The 16126-nt window shown below is 43.6% G+C and overlaps 1 protein-coding gene across 6 annotated transcripts in view; it reads left to right on the forward strand.

Moving 5' to 3' along the window:
- Window positions 1–16126, forward strand: part of HMCN1 (hemicentin 1) — a 165471-nt gene that overhangs the window by 68458 nt on the left and 80887 nt on the right. For all 6 annotated transcript variants that reach the window (XR_010081490.1, XR_010081491.1, XR_010081492.1 and 3 more), the window contains 13 exons: window positions 1091–1235; window positions 2482–2594; window positions 3727–3886; window positions 4630–4804; window positions 7027–7154; window positions 8435–8707; window positions 9601–9696; window positions 10079–10273; window positions 11207–11337; window positions 11941–12088; window positions 12558–12684; window positions 13633–13787; window positions 15719–15997. Coding sequence is in view for 3 of the 6 variants with exons in the window: in XM_063407765.1 (XP_063263835.1) it covers window positions 1091–1235; window positions 2482–2594; window positions 3727–3886; window positions 4630–4804; window positions 7027–7154; window positions 8435–8707; window positions 9601–9696; window positions 10079–10273; window positions 11207–11337; window positions 11941–12088; window positions 12558–12684; window positions 13633–13787; window positions 15719–15997 (2125 nt within the window). In the remaining 3 variants the exon portion in view is untranslated. The remainder of the gene's footprint in view (window positions 1–1090; window positions 1236–2481; window positions 2595–3726; window positions 3887–4629; window positions 4805–7026; window positions 7155–8434; window positions 8708–9600; window positions 9697–10078; window positions 10274–11206; window positions 11338–11940; window positions 12089–12557; window positions 12685–13632; window positions 13788–15718; window positions 15998–16126) is intronic.

The raw sequence follows: 16126 nt of genomic DNA on the forward strand, positions 1-16126 counted from the left end.
AGGGGAACTTTATGGCCCCTTCCAACCCAAACCAATTGTAGGTTCTAGAAAGGTGCTATAGACACCACACCTGGGTTGGGTGTGTGAATGAAACTTCAGCTCTTTAATACTAAAATTTCTGACTTTACCCTATGGAGGTGCTTTTTATCTTTGTTGCTAATTCCTCCCTAAGACCCTTTCTGCATGACTGGAATTAAAAAAATGTAGCAAAATGCCTAATTTATTGTCACAAAGCAGAACCTGGTACTACCTGACCCCTGTTCAGGTTTCCTGTTCAGTTTAGAGGTCTCTAGGAATCACTGGCTTTTCCTTAGGCTGTGCAAGGAGCACAGGCTGTAAGCTCTGTGAGAAATACTGGCAGGATCCTCCTTGTTGAGTTGCTAATTCCTTTCTCTAGTAGTGCTGGTTTCCTGTCATTGTAAACTGCTGGGAAAAGCTGTGCTCCAAGGAAAGTGTTGGAGTAAGTTATATTTAGAGAAGAATTCAGCTGCTTCTGAGTGTGACTGGAACAGATTTGCTTTCTAGCAACCCTTTATGAGGGAGAGCTGTGCTGCCAAGCTCAGGGGGTTTGATGTTGCTGTAGGATATATAACTCTTCAAGGGTTACCCCTTGGTGAAAGTTACAGCTCTGTTTCACAATGGTTTGCTTCAGAGCCGATCTCTTTGGTGCATATGGAAGTTAGAAGTTTTTGATAACTGTAAAGGAAAAACAGTCTGCTTGAGGAAGAAAAACAAGTCATTGCACTTATCAATTACTGGAATAACCAATAAAAATGCAGTGAAATAATTGCACTGAATTTGGGTTTGCTTCATTAAAAGCAGGAGTGGCAGCACAGGATGTGCTGCGGCAGAGCAGAGTGGCTCGTGCAGTTCTTACTCTCACTCCAGCAGTAAATATGAGGTGCTACTAAAACCCCTGAGTAAAATCAGCTTTGTATGAAAGATGGAAGTAGGAGAAGCTCTAGTAAAATCCTCCAGGAACACGTAATTTTTAACCACGTGGCACAGCCAAGTGAAGCCACGCTGGCTCCCACAGTGAGGGTTTTCAGGGTGTATTTTCCAGTGAACGGTTCCGTCTCTCCCTTGGCAGCTGGTCCCCAGCCCGTACGTGAGCGTGCGCAGCGACGGGAGCCTGCACCTGGAGCGGGTTCGGCTGCAGGACGGGGGGGATTACACCTGCATGGCCAGCAGCGTGGCAGGCACCAGCAACAGCACCACTGCTGTCCACGTCCTCGGTGAGCACCAGCCCTGCCCTCTGCTCGGGGTGAGCACGGGCTGGCCGCAGCCACCCGCACCGCTTCGCTGCGCTCACACCGACACCTGCACTGCTCTTCTGTCCCCCTGCTGCTTTGTACAGTGACACGGGGGACATTGATCCGCTGCGCAGGGAGCAGCTGAGGGATCACGGCTGTTTGTCAAGTAAAACAGAGTAAAACTGTTTTGTGTTCACAAAAGAGCCTCACTCAAAGGCGGGGCTGTGCTGTCTTCATCTGGTTTAATTAACAAACAGGTGCAAGTGAGAGTTTACTGGAAACCTGTGAGCAGTGCTATCTGAATGTTTCATAAGTGGGGTAAGGAAGCGCAGCTCATGGGAGAATGAGAATGAAAGAAAATGAATTATGAGTTGGGTAAAAGTCATAAATTGTTTGTTGTTTTTTGGTGTCATCCCCATTCTCCTCCCTCTTATTTTTTCTCTTTAATTAAAACATACCAAAAGCTGCACTGACAGGAAGACAAAGTGTTAGCACTCTGGTAACCCATCTGGGTTTCAGCTGAGCATATTTGTGTTAACTCTGTCAGGCTGCAATCACTTCATGGTTTCTCATGTGTTAAATTTTCTCACATGTTAAATTAATCATGGGAGATTTATTTTAAGCTTCACTTAAGATGCTGAAGCCTCTTTTTAAATAAAGAACAACTATAAATTTTTAGTACAGGCAAGTACTCATAAGATCTTCCACGTCAACACTAGTTTTTTGAGCATTTCAGGGCTTGAGAACAAAAAGGAATACCTTTCTATGTGTTTAGAAATATCTAGGTTTTGGTATTACACCCTTAAATCTTACCTTTTCTGTTAATTCAAAGGCAGCCTGACAGAGTGAAGAAATTCAGGTTGTTGTTGTCTTCTGTTACTGATTTTGAGGGACAAAGCCCAGAATGTTGTCAGACGATAATGTGACAAAGCCTTTTTGGAATAATTTCAGTCAGTGAAATACCTGCAGTTAGTGTAAAACTGCGTGTACATAATGTAGTCATGAACCTATGGCTGGCAGGCTCTGTAGTGAACAGGGATTTATTCTGTCCTGAAAGACAGAATAAATCTGTGGCTCCTTGTCCATGTTAGGGTTGGAGAAGAGGCCAAAAGGTCCCAAACCCTGCTTGCCTGTAGGAAGCAGTAATCGAATATAAGGATTTTATTGTAATAGTTGTGCCGTGTTGAAATGTGTTGTGCATGTCTGTAATATTTGCATGTGTTTGTAGTCCTGCCTGTCATTCAGCATGGACAGCAGATATTCAGCACCATTGAAGGAATCCCAGTGACACTGCCCTGCAAAGCAAGTGGAGTTCCCAAGCCATCCATTGTCTGGTCCAAGGTAATCCCTCACCTTTGAGCTATTTGTGCTGAAATAGAGCTGAACACATAATTTAGTTGTTGTAAAATCTATATTCTAAGAACATGGCCCAAAACTCCACTTGTGAGGGACCTGGAAATCTCTGTTTGTTCAGAGCTGCTTTTGTTTCTTAGAGCAGAACTTTTGGCCGTGGTCCTGCCACAGCTCAATGTTCTATTCTTTGGCAGGGCTTAGAGGTTATCGCTGTATCTTTATGGGTTTTACACTTTAGGAATTGTTCCTGTTCCTGTTGAGAGTTGATAATTTGAGTTTAGGCAGCCTGCCACAGACCGAGAGTTCATTTTTCTTGTGGAGCTCTTTTTCTCTGAGGAAAGTGTATTTAATAATGGCATTGTGGGATTAACCCATGGTTTTTCAGTCATGGCCTTGACAAGATGTGCACTGAGGAGGACCTCAGCCTTTGAGGGAATTTGTCTTAAAGCCAGTTTGTTTGGTTTTTTTGCTCCTTGAACAGGATAATTTCTGGTAGTAACAGTTATTTGAGGTATGTTACAGTTCACATGACGTGGTGTGACGGCACTTTTGGGCCTCAGAAGTTGTGCAGATGTAACTGATTGGGACCTTGGGGACAGCTTTGTTTCAATGAAAGAATAGAACAGAGTTAACTGTTGGTTTGGTTGGGAAGAGAACATGGGAGGATTTCTTTTATCACTTTTTCAACTACAGACAAGGAGGAGGCAGCTGATTAAGAAGAAGTTTGTGTAATGTATATAAGATTCATTTTGACATCAGAAATCAATGTCAAAATTAACTCAGTTGAAATCTTGGTTATTATTCTTGACTATTATTTTTTAAATTTCCTTTTAAGACTTTGAGTCTGTAAAACGTAGTGAATTTTCTGCATAAAAATCCCTGTGCTCCTGTTCTTGTTACTGCTTAGAAAGTGATACTCAAGGACTGTGAAAAGTTAACTGTAGTTAATTAGTTTGTATAAATGGAGTTTTAGGGCCAAGTTTCTTAGCTAATATAAAATACTTTGTCCATCTCAGCTTCAAAGAAAATCAAAGCAGCTTATATTGAATTAAATAGTTGTAATTTGCTTTGTTTTGGAAAATCCGGGCCCTGTGGACTTTGATTATTCTTCTTTCCACAGAAAGGAGAGGTGATCCTCGCCAGCGACGCGAGGTTCTCGGCAGGGTCGGACGGCAGCCTGCACGTGGTGTCCCCAGGGGCAGAGGAGAGCGGGGAGTACGTGTGCACTGCCACCAACGCTGCTGGCTACGCCACCAGGAAGGTGCAGCTGACGGTCTATGGTGGGTGTCACCCAGCTCAGCTGCAGTGGCCCTGTCCCCCAGCCAGTGCATTGGAGCTAGACACACCCAGGGCACACGGGATGGGGACTCTTGTCTAGTTAGTGCTTTTGGATCCCAAACCAGGCAGGTTTATACATGGCTGATCCCAAAGGACCTGTCCTTCAGCCATCATAATTCCCTTAAAACCTCCTTATCCCTTGAGTTCATAGACCTTGGGCTGAGCATAATTTCAGCTTTATGGAAGTGGATAGGAAGCATCTGCACAGGAGCAGAATTTCCTGCTGAGACAAGAATGAAGATCCCTTAATCCCACCAGTCCCAAACCTTCCTGTCATCATCAGTCCAATGTTATTAAAATCTGGTTCAGGCTTAGGTGTGCTTTGCAAGGCTCTGATGGCTTGGAGTTACTGGGGCTGTAGTGTAACAGTTTAGGGAGTGGTTGCGAGCTACCTGTGCAATAAAGAGCTCAGCACACGCAGGAATTACAGCCATCTGTTGTGTCCATCTTGTTGAATGCATATTTCAGGCTTTCTGTTATTTGTGGTATTCCATGTGGGCATCAGCCCATGTCTGAGCTACAGGCACTGGGTATCAGCACAGCAGTGATTGATCTCTATTGCAGACAGGTCATTCAAACAGGATTGTAATGTTTTATACCGGATAAAAAAAGAGATGTTGTATGGTGTTACATTTGTACAAATATGTATATTCATTGCAGCTTCTTAACATGTTCCATGTTATAGTGAAACCTAGAGTGTCCAGGCCTGGAGACCAGCAAGGAAGTGCACATGATAAACCCATAGAGGTCTCAGTAATTGCAGGGGAAGATGTCACACTTCCATGTGAAGTGAGGAGCTTGCCACCCCCCATAATTACCTGGGCCAAAGAAATGCAGCTCATATCTCCATTCTCTCCAAGGTAACAATGTTTGATGAAAACAAAAGAAAAGTGGAATTGCCTCTGAACTGTCAGGATTTTGGAGGGGTGTGTGATTTCTGATTGCCACAGGATCACTCAGAAGGTGTTACTTTGTCCTGCCTGACCCCATGTTCTGGGTCTTGAAACTCTTTCCCAAGCCTGCTAAGCCTGTGCATGGTTGCACAGCTCCCATTGCAGCATGTGCTTACATCCAATCTCAGGAGGCCAGGAGGAAAGAGATCCTGGGTATTTGTGCTGTGGTGGTGCCCAGAGACCCATAGCATCTGTGCATGATTATAACTGTTTAAAAACTGTGTTTCTTTTCTTATGTACTTCACATTTATGCTCAGGGGAGCACTGTCTGTGATTTACATAATGGCTGGCCTTGCTAGTAGGATACAGATGATGGTGATAAATGTTTGGGTGTGCTGACAAGGGCGTGTTGCTTGCTGTGTTTTGGATCCAAAAACTCACCAGAGACTTTTGAATATGTGAAATCAGAGTTAAATACTTGTAAAATGTTGAGCTGACAGCCTTAGAGAATGAAGAGCTGTGTTGGACAGTGTTGGAGTTCTCCCTTATTATTTAATGTGGTGCAGGATAAGAGGAGGGATGAGCTGGTGACTCCATGGGAGTGCCAGGTACTGTCACAGGCTGTGCTGCTGATTTTTGCTCCTCAGGGTCCCTCAGAAGGGCCAGGCACCAGCTGTGTCCATAAAACAGGGAATGGCAAGGCTGGCCACAGGCACAGTGTGCTTGCTGCTGTCTCCCAGTGATCCCATGGACAGAATCAGCCAGTGTCTGAGCTAAGGGATTGTGCTGGAGATCCTCTTTCCCTTGGGGCCAAACCTGCACCTTAGAGGCATTCTAGGGAGCCTGTGACAGCCTCAGCAGATCGTTGGCCTCCATGTCTGCTGAAGGAGGCATGTGTGCATGAATTTGGCTTGTTGTCAGTAATCCATGAGGGATTTTCTGCTGTGTCCTGTGAGCATGTTGCATGCACTAACAAATCTGCATTCTTGGTCTCTTACTTGTCCTCGTTTTACCTCAGGAGACACTGATAAATTAGGGTACTTGCTCATGGCTGTTGTGGTGAGATCCAAACTGTCCAGAGGAACAGAAGTCCAGCTCAACCCATTCCATAAAATTGTTTACAGATGTCAGCAAAAGTTACAGATTAGTCCAAACAGAACTGTTTGAGACCACCCAAAGATCCCATTAGAAATGTGAACAGTAAACAAAGGGAGAGGGAAATCAGATATGAAGGAACTTTTATCAGAAAGCAAATGTAATTACTGGACAAAATCGAGAACGAGAAATTGCCTCAGAAATCTGTCTTCTGGGCTTATAAAAAAAGTGCCAAAAAGTTTGGAAAGATGCAGGCAGCAGAGGAGGAATTGGAGTATCAGACAGATTTTACACTGGAGAAAATACATTTCACTTTCCTTCCATTCATCTCTCCAGCCATTGCAATCTCCACATTCACCATTTATGTTCTTATGATAATACTGTCCTAATTAGGGCCACAGAAAGGAAGACAAATCATCCTGCCAATTCTGGATGTTATCTTGAGTGCCAGGTTTGAATTTCTTCTTGTCAATCCTTAGCTGTCCTTTTTCCTTCCCTCCTCACTTATTCTTCCTATCTCTATTACCTTTGACTCGTACAGAAGATTTTGGCTTAGCTGGCTAAAGTAGCTTCTGGTGTTACAGATCTGTGATCAGAACTGTGGGAGAACTTAATGCTGTGTGCTTAATTATTTACTGGGGAATAATGGCAATTCCTATAAACACCAGAACTGTCAGTTTTGAATCAAAATCCTGTCTTCCATCTTGAATCAATGTAACATCATTTTTTGCCAGAATGAAGCAGGAATAAAAGTTTTAACTTTCTGCCTCTGCTGACTTGAGCTGAGCAAAAAACTTTAACAAGAGGGTGAAAAGCTCCATTTCTCTGTCTCTATCACATTTTAATATGTCCTATAAATAGCTAGAACCAAATTTTGTAATTTGGATCTTAAATTTTAGATATTTGCTGTGTATTCCGAATGTAGGGGCTCCACAAAGAGTTAGGAAAAAAAAAGAGTAAATATAAGTCACAGTTGTGTAATATGGTCAGAGTGGTGTTATTTTAGCTCATAGCAGTCATTAGCAGTGTGTATAGAGAGGTCATTCACCTTTCCATACATGTTTATATGGTTTATCTGCTTCTTCCTTTTCCAGACACACTTTCCTCCCCTCAGGGTCGATGAAGATCAGCGAGACCCAAGTCTCAGACAGTGGAATGTATATCTGTGTCGCTACAAACATTGCTGGGAACGTGACTCAGTCAGTGAAGCTCAGTGTACATGGTGAGTTGGAACTCCAGGGTTCATCAGCTGCAAGTTTCCATATGAACCTGAGTATCTTTGAGAGGTTTTCAAAGTTTTTTTTCCTAATTGACATGAAATCCTCGCAACTGTTGTTCTTTCAGGTTGTATTATCTTCATATGTGAGTTACTGATTTTGTGGAAAGGAAATATTGTATAAACACACAAATACATAGATATGTGTGAAAGTGTCCAGTGGCTCCAGCCAGGACCTGTGTCCCTCTACCTCTCCTTACCTCTATCTCATGTCACTCCTTTGTCTCTCTCCTGCTCTCCCTGTACTGGGGCCCAACCACTGTCCCTTAAACACTCACTCAATGTCAAGTCTGGAAAAATGTCACTTGTTACTGTTTCAGGCATTTTTTAAAAGTCTTTTTATTGCCAATGATCCTTTGGAAAAAAAAATACTGTGGCAAAAGACTTATGGTGGATTTATATTATTCTGTAGGACCAGCAAAATCACTTCCAGTCATATTTTATCTCCCTTGTCTGAACTTGTGTTTGGAAATGTACAAAGATCAGGGATTAGGGAAAGGAAATTAAAATACCAAAAGGAAAATGTGATTAACTCTATCATAAAAGCTCTTGAATTGTTTTGTGTTATGAGGAGCTAGTACCCACAGCCCTTCCAGTGCGCTCAGAATATGACACTGCTCATGGGAGTTGTGCAGTGTGGCTTGTTCAAATAAATTCATCACCCAGGTACCTCCCATCCTATTCTGTGCAGGGCTGCTTTTGTAGCCACTTGAGAGCATTTGATTTCAGTAAATAAGGAACATTTTCTAAAATATAAAAATAGAAAAGAATTTCAGAGGATCATAAAACAGTTTGAGTTGAAAGAGACTTTTAAAGGTCACCCGGTGCCACCCCCTGCCATGGGCAGGGGACACCTCCCACTATCCCAGTGTGTCCCAAGCCCCATCCAGCCTGGCCTTGGATCCTTCCAAGGATCCAGGGGCAGCCACAGCTTCTCTGGGCACCCTGTGCCAGGGCCTCCTGACCATAAAATTTTCTTCCTTATACGTGGTCTGAGTTTCCTCTCCCTTAGTTTAAAATAGTTACCACTTGTCCTGTCCCTTCATCCCTTGTTCCAAGTCCCTCTCCAGCTCTCTTGGAGCCTCTCTAGGCACTGGAAAATGCTCTATGGTCTCCTTGGAACCTTCTCTTCACCAGGCTGAACACCCCCAGCTCTCCCAGATGTAAGAATGATCCTGTACGTTGTTGCTTTAACATTTCTGTGCACTAAACCTTGTCTTACTCAGTTCCTCCAAGGATCCAGCGTGGTCCTCAAGTTCTGAAAGTGCAGGCTGGGCAGCGAGTGGAGCTTCCCTGCAGTGCCCAGGGCATCCCTGCCCCGTTGATCTCTTGGTTCCGAGGCACAAGTGCTGTGCCCACAGATGGAGGGAAGTTCCTGCAGAGCCCAGATGGAGCTCTGGGCATCAGCAGCATCCAGCTCCCTGATGCTGGCATCTACGCCTGTGTGGCCACCAACAGTGCGGGCAGTGACACAGTGGAGGTCACAGTACAAGTGCAAGGTACTTGTTTGGGCCACGCTCCTGCCCTGGCCCGGGCTGGCAGGGGCTCCCTGCCACCGGTGTGAGGCTGGGGCCTTGCTGGGCAGGGCTTTCTCTCGCCCTCTGCTATGTGATGCAAAAGCCACATCTGGTTTAGATGTTATGTTCTGATGGTAATTGGGGAGAATTAGAATGAGCAAATAGTCTTTGGAGGGGGTTGCAGAAATGAAAAAAAGAAGTGTGTACACTCTCTCTCTCTCTCTATATATATATATTTAAATTAAAAAGTGATGTTGAAATGGTGAAAGGGTAAGCGGTCAATGTGCCAATTTAAATACGTAGCGTAACTCCTCACCTGAGGGGCTGACAGATGTCAATGGAGCATGACTGACTTAAGCTAAGCAGGAACTGTTTCTGCTTTGCAGAAGTCTAAAGGCAACATTCTGATCCCTTTGGATCAGAGAGGCTGAGAAATGCTTCCTACAGACAACAAAGAACTCTCAGTAACTTTATTTCATTATAAAGAATATTCTTCATATAGTCTCAGTCTGCACAAGAGTTTAAAAGGAGACTTGAGAACAAAGGAGGGCAGTAGCACTAAAATATATGGTGTGGGGAAAAACAGTTAATATTTTTCAGATTATGCAGAAATATTGCCTTCAGAATAAATATAGCAAGATTTAAAGAGCACTGTTTTCTGTGAAGTTTGAAAGTGTCTTTGTACTGCTTACTTCCTAAATATTTCCACTGAAAGGGAAACTACTTGTGTAGTACCCATTCCAGTCAATGTAAAGAGAGCTATTGGAATGTGACCTTGTGTGAAAGAGAGAGACTTAATGTTATGTATTGTCAAACTGTATTTTTCTATTTGGATCAGAGCTCAAGCAGGTTTTTTGGGTCTAATTTTCTTTCAGAGCCTCCCACTATCGAGGACCTGGACCCTCCATTCAACAGCCCCTTCCAAGAAAGGGTGGCCAACCAGCGCATTGTGTTCCCGTGCCCTGCAAGAGGTGGGTGTCTTGGTTACCCCTTGTAGTGACAAAAGGATCTTTTTCTGTTGACCATTGCAAATTACAATGCTGCTGTAAAAATACCCAATCCACACAGTATTTTCCATGTATGCTTTGTATGGAAGAATTCAAACTAACAGCGATTCAAATAACCACTGTGTGTGGAAGTCCTATGGAAAGTCATTGCTAGCCAACAAGGATTTTACAGTGTTTAGGATGAAGATGTTTAATGTTAAAATCATCCTGTAACAGCTGGGGCTTCCTCTTGGAAGCTCCTGGCCTCCCTGTGTGTTGTCCTTCCAGCAAGCAGCAGGAGTTGTTTCAATCAGTGTTGTCCTGAGCCGAGTGAAGCGTTTGTGGCCGTCTCCCCTTTTCCTTGCAGGTACTCCCAAGCCTGCCATCAAGTGGCTGCGGAACGGGCGGGAGCTGACCGGGGCTGAGCCGGGGCTCTCGGTGCTGGAGGACGGGGCCCTGCTGGTCATAGCTGCCCTCACGCCCTCGGACAGTGGGGACTATGTCTGTGTGGCAGCCAACGAGGCTGGGAGCACGCAGAGGAGATACAGCCTCAAAGTCCATGGTAAATAACCCATACAGCCCTTCGGGAGCTGGCTTGGAAAAGTATCCTCTGTTTTCTTCTTGCAAATTGTGTGGCCCAAATCTGCTCTTGTACTGTTAAATTATAAAATCTGAGTACTTCCTATTTTTCTGACACTCTGTAGTTTTTCTTTCCCCCTGTTTTTTCTGTTCTCTGGGACTTTATGCACAAACCATCTTTGTTTTGCTCAAGGATCCGGGTACATCCTATTGGTAGAAACTCCCGTTATACTTGAGAATTTTAATGCGAATAACAAATGAAGCTTTGTACTGTAGAAGTTACAGATTGAGGGCTAGGTCTGCATTTCAAATAAGAATTATCAGAATGAAGAGAGATTAGGAGATTTCTAGTTGCTGATACTCTTCTTCTTCCAGAATCCTAGTTAAGAAATAGAAACCCTACAGGCTGCTTTTATTTCAGCCATGTTCACTTCCATGACAGTTAGTTCTAATTAGTTGGCTCCTCAGTGGGATTGGAACTTTCTAATCCACCACTTAAGGCCATTCTCTCTGCATTCATAGTGGGACAAATGATAGGTGGGGTTCTTGGGCATGACTGGACCAGTGAGGAGGAAGGATGACTCTGGAATAGGCTTCCTTGATACGCTAAACAACACTAGATTTCAAAATGAAATTTCAGATTAATTTTAAAATCTTAAAATGTTGATGGTGCTTGTGTTTGAGTGAATTTCCCTGGGAGTCTCTTACTGAGCAAGAGAAGGCTGTTTTTGGCAAAGAGAAGAAAGGACACAGGGAGATATGTCCAGAGCCTAAAGACAAATGGAAATGTTGGGAAGGGAATGAGAAGGTTTTGGGAAATCTTGATTTGTAGTGGTCCTTGACTAGGATGGAAAGGAGGAAGGGGGAAATCACTGGAATAGGAAGACTTAAATCATAATGTTGAGCTTTCTTGCAGTTCCTCCTGAAATCAGAGATCAAGATAAGGTGACAAACACATCTGTGGTTGTTCATCACCCTGTCAGTCTCTTCTGTGAAGTAACTGCTAACCCTTTTCCAGTCATCTCCTGGTACAAGGATGATATCCAGGTATGTGGGGTTAATCTAACTGTGGACTTCTGAGGGCTTGGTACGAGAATTCATTCAAAATAAATGCAGGTAAATGCCTTTATGTATATTTAAGTGCTCTAAGAACACCCCAACAAAAAGGCAGCTCATCCATTAATTCTGTAAGTCAAATGTAAACTCTTAATTTTCAATACTCCCTTGGAAATTGGCCTTGGCAATCCCCCAGTATTGCAGAGGCCAATCCATGCAGAAGGGGACCAGTATTGCCATTTTTTTCATTCTATAAATGGAGAAATATAACTTTTGGAGGTGAATTGAATTTCTCAGGATTATCCTTGAGTCCTCTTGTAGCTGATAAGTTGTAGTTTAAGATGAGGAGAGGTCCCTTTATGCACTCCTGGGACTGCCCATTGCTGGTGGTTGGAGTTTCCCCACTCCCTGCCCTAGGCTGAGCTAGAAACCAGATTGAATTCGTTGCAGCAGGGCAAGAGATTAGTGCTGAAACTGAAAAGGGAAACAGATTATCCTTCCACTAAAACCACCATTTTCTTATAAAAATCCAGCTGTGATACTTGGCTGCTGTAGCTTGGATCACATAAGGCTAATGTCTCGGGTTCCTCTAAGGTTGTGGAAAGCAGTGCTCTTCAGATTTTGCACAATGGGAAGATACTGAAGCTCCTGAAAGCTACTACTGAGGACGCAGGACAGTATTCATGCAAAGCCATAAACGTGGCAGGAAGTTCTGAGAAGCTGTTTAACCTCCATATACTTGGTTAGTTCCGTGGCTTTGGGGTTCGTTTTTGTTTGGTTTGGGTTTCAGTTGGTGATTGGAAAAACAGCTGATATTTAAGAACCCAATAAATTTCAGCTCATTATAAATAGATTCTTCCACTCACTGCCCATGAATTATTGGATGCTGAAGCACTGAGTGCTTAAACTTCGCCATTCTTGTAGCAATACTGACAAAATGTTGCTTTAGATTTCTGGGGTTTGGTGCTTTGTTTTGTATTTGGGGTGTGCAGTGTAACATAGGGGTGTTCCCAGGTACAGTTCACCAGTGCAGGTGTGGAAGTGCTTGTCGTGATAGACAGCCTGTTGTGACCTGCAGAATTCCCTCTGCAGGGAACACTGAAGGTGTGTCAAAGGAATAGTGAGATCCACTGCTGCATTCCCTTCAGTCACAGGGCACTTTAGCTTCCCTGGCTAAATACCAGTCCTTCCTTAATGTTTGTCTTTTAAAGTTCCACCGAGCATCATAGATGCCAACACCCCTGGTGAAGTGGCAGTCATCCTCAACCATGAAATCCGTCTGGAATGCAGAGCCAAAGGCTTCCCTGATCCTGACATTCACTGGTTCAAGGATGGCAAGTGAGTATATTGCAGCTTTTGTGATTTAAGTCAGGCTCTTCCTCCCCTGGAGCAGAGAGGAAGGAGGTGCAGTGTTTAACTACTTAGTGTTAACTTAGTGTCATCAGAATTTGGGGTGGTAAATTCTTTAATCAAAACCTAACTTGTCTTTCTGAACTCACCCATCACTGGCACTTGCAGAGCAGATTTTGGGTTTTTGGAGCATGATGATTGTTGAAGCAAGATAAGCAGAACCATTTCTTTGAGTTTATTCTGTGAATTATTCTACCTGGATGATTTTACACACATCATTAGTTAAAATGCAGTTGTTTGGCTGAGCTGATTTTTTCACGGGTAGACAGAACTCAGATGGTTTGCTGGCTAGTGCCATGTGCAGTTCTGCATATATACATTAAAGGCTTGAAAGATTATATGTATAAATATATATAATAAAGTTTTGAAAATGTTTATTGCCTGCATGTTTTCCATTCCTCATCTCATCTTCCAGGCAAGCACACCAGGAGAAGAATTCTTAAATATTAGCTGAAAACCCAGCTGGACTGGGTGTTTTTGATGTTTAACAATGTGGTTCATTATAGGCTATGGGTATGTTGTTCCTGTGTAGTAGTTGATGTTTTGTTACTAGCAAAGGCCTAGCATGACTAAATAAATGATGAAAAGGAGTTGAGGTCAGGCATGCAACTCTGGTTCTGATGCTGGCATTCTGGAGGTCTGAGAAAAGTACTTTTTGTGGTTTGAGTTCTTTTAGAAGTTAGGAGTAGAGTTAATCACAGTAGCTTGTCACTGCATGATTGTTCTTATGATTAATGCCGTTAATTTAGCGCTAAATGACACTCTAGAATAGTACAATTACTGCCTCCAAAGGACCTCTTCTTCTTACTGGTAGTTTAAATTATTGCTGAAAGGGTGGAGGCAGAATTCTGTGAAGCAAAATGGTCTCTGTTTCAGGCCTTTGTTTTTGGGTGATCCCAATGTTGAGCTCCTGGACAGGGACCAAGTTCTCCACATCAAGAGTGCTCGCAGGTTCGACAAGGGTCGCTACCAGTGCAGTGCCACCAACACTGCTGGCAAACAAGTGAAGGAGGTCAGGCTCATTGTCCACGGTGAGTTTATGGAGTGCCTGATCCCAGAAGATGCTCTTGTTTTACTCTTAAGGTTTCTTTTTGAATGGAGATACTCAGGCAAATGCAAATTAAGTCTCTGATACTACAAAATTTGTGTAAATTTAATAATCATGTGTTCACAAAATGACCTTTTTGAGTATTTGTATGAAGTAAAGTATGGATGTATTCTTTGCAGGCTTGGAAAAACACCTTGAAATGTTGTTTATATGCTTCTTTTTCTAATTAGTGAAAGCAAAAAATCTTGAAGGGTGCTCTCAAATTCTGCTGTTAGTTTCAACTGAATTTTTATTACCACATTGTCTTTATTGTTTTGGTCTGTCTGTCTGGGGAGGAGAAAATCAATCAGATTTTGATTTTAGTACACATTTGGTCTTACTTTTCTTAACCTGGTGCCAAGGATACAGCCTGTGCTTCATGGGACTCAGAAACTCTTGTGCCTGGAGTGTGAAGGGTAGGGATTTGAGTCCTCCCATGCTATGGATTTGTTCCTGAACACTGTGTGTCATTCTGTGAAGTTAATATGCATTATTTCCCTCATCTGGGACATTTGTGAAGCACAGAGCACCCACAGGCACAGGAATGTGGCTGCACACCAGTCATGGTGAGACCTTTTTCTGTCAGGAACAATGAGAATGCTGGGAGGACTTGCAGGGGATTATTGCTGTTGTGAGATTAGAGGAATAAAATGGCTTCCCTCCCTTCCCCCCAGATAAAATCCTCGCAGATGAGTAGATTTATTTCAGGTTCTTCAGGAAAGATGAATTTGTGATAGCAGAATGGAACTTCTCTTTACTTTTGTATTTCTCCTTAGTCCTGGCTGGACAAACAGAAGCCCACGGAGTAAGTGAGGATCCTCAAAGCTAATTGCTGCTAGTTCTTACTTTGTTTTAGCTGTTCAGGCATGCTTTTGGCTTTGATATTTTCCTGAAACACCATATTAAAACCATTCCTTGTCTCTGATAGAGAAATGCAGTGGTCTTTGAACTGGGTGTGTTTCAGCATACTCAGTGGATTTGAAGTTTTTGATACAAAAAAATGTTTGATTAGTAAATATTTTATTGTGGTTTGATAACTGCAGGACCTGTCTCAGGTAGGGATCCATCCATTCACAGACACTTTGCTTTTCATTTCTGCAGTGGTGTTTTCAATGACTGCTGTGGAAGTCAGAGGAATCTGTGGATGTACTGAGCATGTTTGGCAGCAGAGGAGTCAATGTGTCTGCCAGATGTGTCTGGTCCTTTCAGCAGCCATAAATTTAGTCGTTGCCAATTGCACTGTGTTTTTATTGCTTCTATAGAGATTTACGGACTCTTTATATTGGCTGATTTACACAAGAGCTTGTTTGCTAGAAAAATCCGAGTCCTGCTGCCTAGAGAGCAAGGGAAATGACTATGGGCCAAAAAGCTTCAAAAATAGGAGCATAAAGCAAGACTGCTAAGCTCATACTTAGTCTCAAAGTAACTGACTTCATCCTCAAAAGTTTGGACCATGGAGCAGTTCCCACTGCTGTTGTGGAGGCTCTTGGGTGTGTTTGGTATTTTCAATAGCAGGATCCTTGCTGGGGGGATGCACCTCCCAAGGCATCCAGGGGTTGCTCTTTCTTTGGAGACAGGGAAGAGGGCTGCCCAAATGTACTGCAGGAGGCATGGAGGCCCAGCTGTCCTAATCTGGCACATATTGGACCTTGGTGGCCTTTTTGTTGTGTTTTCTTCATCTTTTCCACCCTGTGTGCCTTGAAGGACTGTACAGGTGACAGATGAGCTCTGCTGGGCAAAGAACCAAACAAAACACAGCAGGAAGGGTTGGAAGGCTGATGATGATGTTTTATTCTTACAGCATTCTAATGTTTTGTTTAAATCTGCACATATTTGTAGTCTAAGGCTCTAATGTTGTTTTGTCTTTTGAATTAGTCCCTCCTAGTATTAAGGGAGGAAACATTACCACAGAGGTATCGGTGCTCCTCAACAACCTGATCAATCTGGAATGTGAAACCAAGGGAATCCCTGTGCCCACCATCACCTGGTACAAGGATGGGCAGCGTGTGATTTCCAGCCCCCAGGCTGTGTACGTGGACAGAGGGCAGTTCCTGCAGATCCCGCGGGCGCAGGTGTCAGACTCTGCCCGGTACTCGTGTCGTGCGAGCAGCGCTGCGGGGGCTGCCGAGAAGCTCTTCCACGTGGATGTCTACGGTGAGGGACAGCTCCTGGACTGCCTTACTGCTCCTGCAGAACACCTGTGCAAGAGATTTTCAGCCTCTGCAGCCTGGCAGTTGCTGTGATTAAATTCTGGCCTCCGATGCCAGGGCTGTGTAGAGGGAG

This window comes from Prinia subflava, chromosome 10, assembly GCF_021018805.1.
Source record: "Prinia subflava isolate CZ2003 ecotype Zambia chromosome 10, Cam_Psub_1.2, whole genome shotgun sequence".
NCBI classification, from domain to species: domain Eukaryota; kingdom Metazoa; phylum Chordata; class Aves; order Passeriformes; family Cisticolidae; genus Prinia; species Prinia subflava.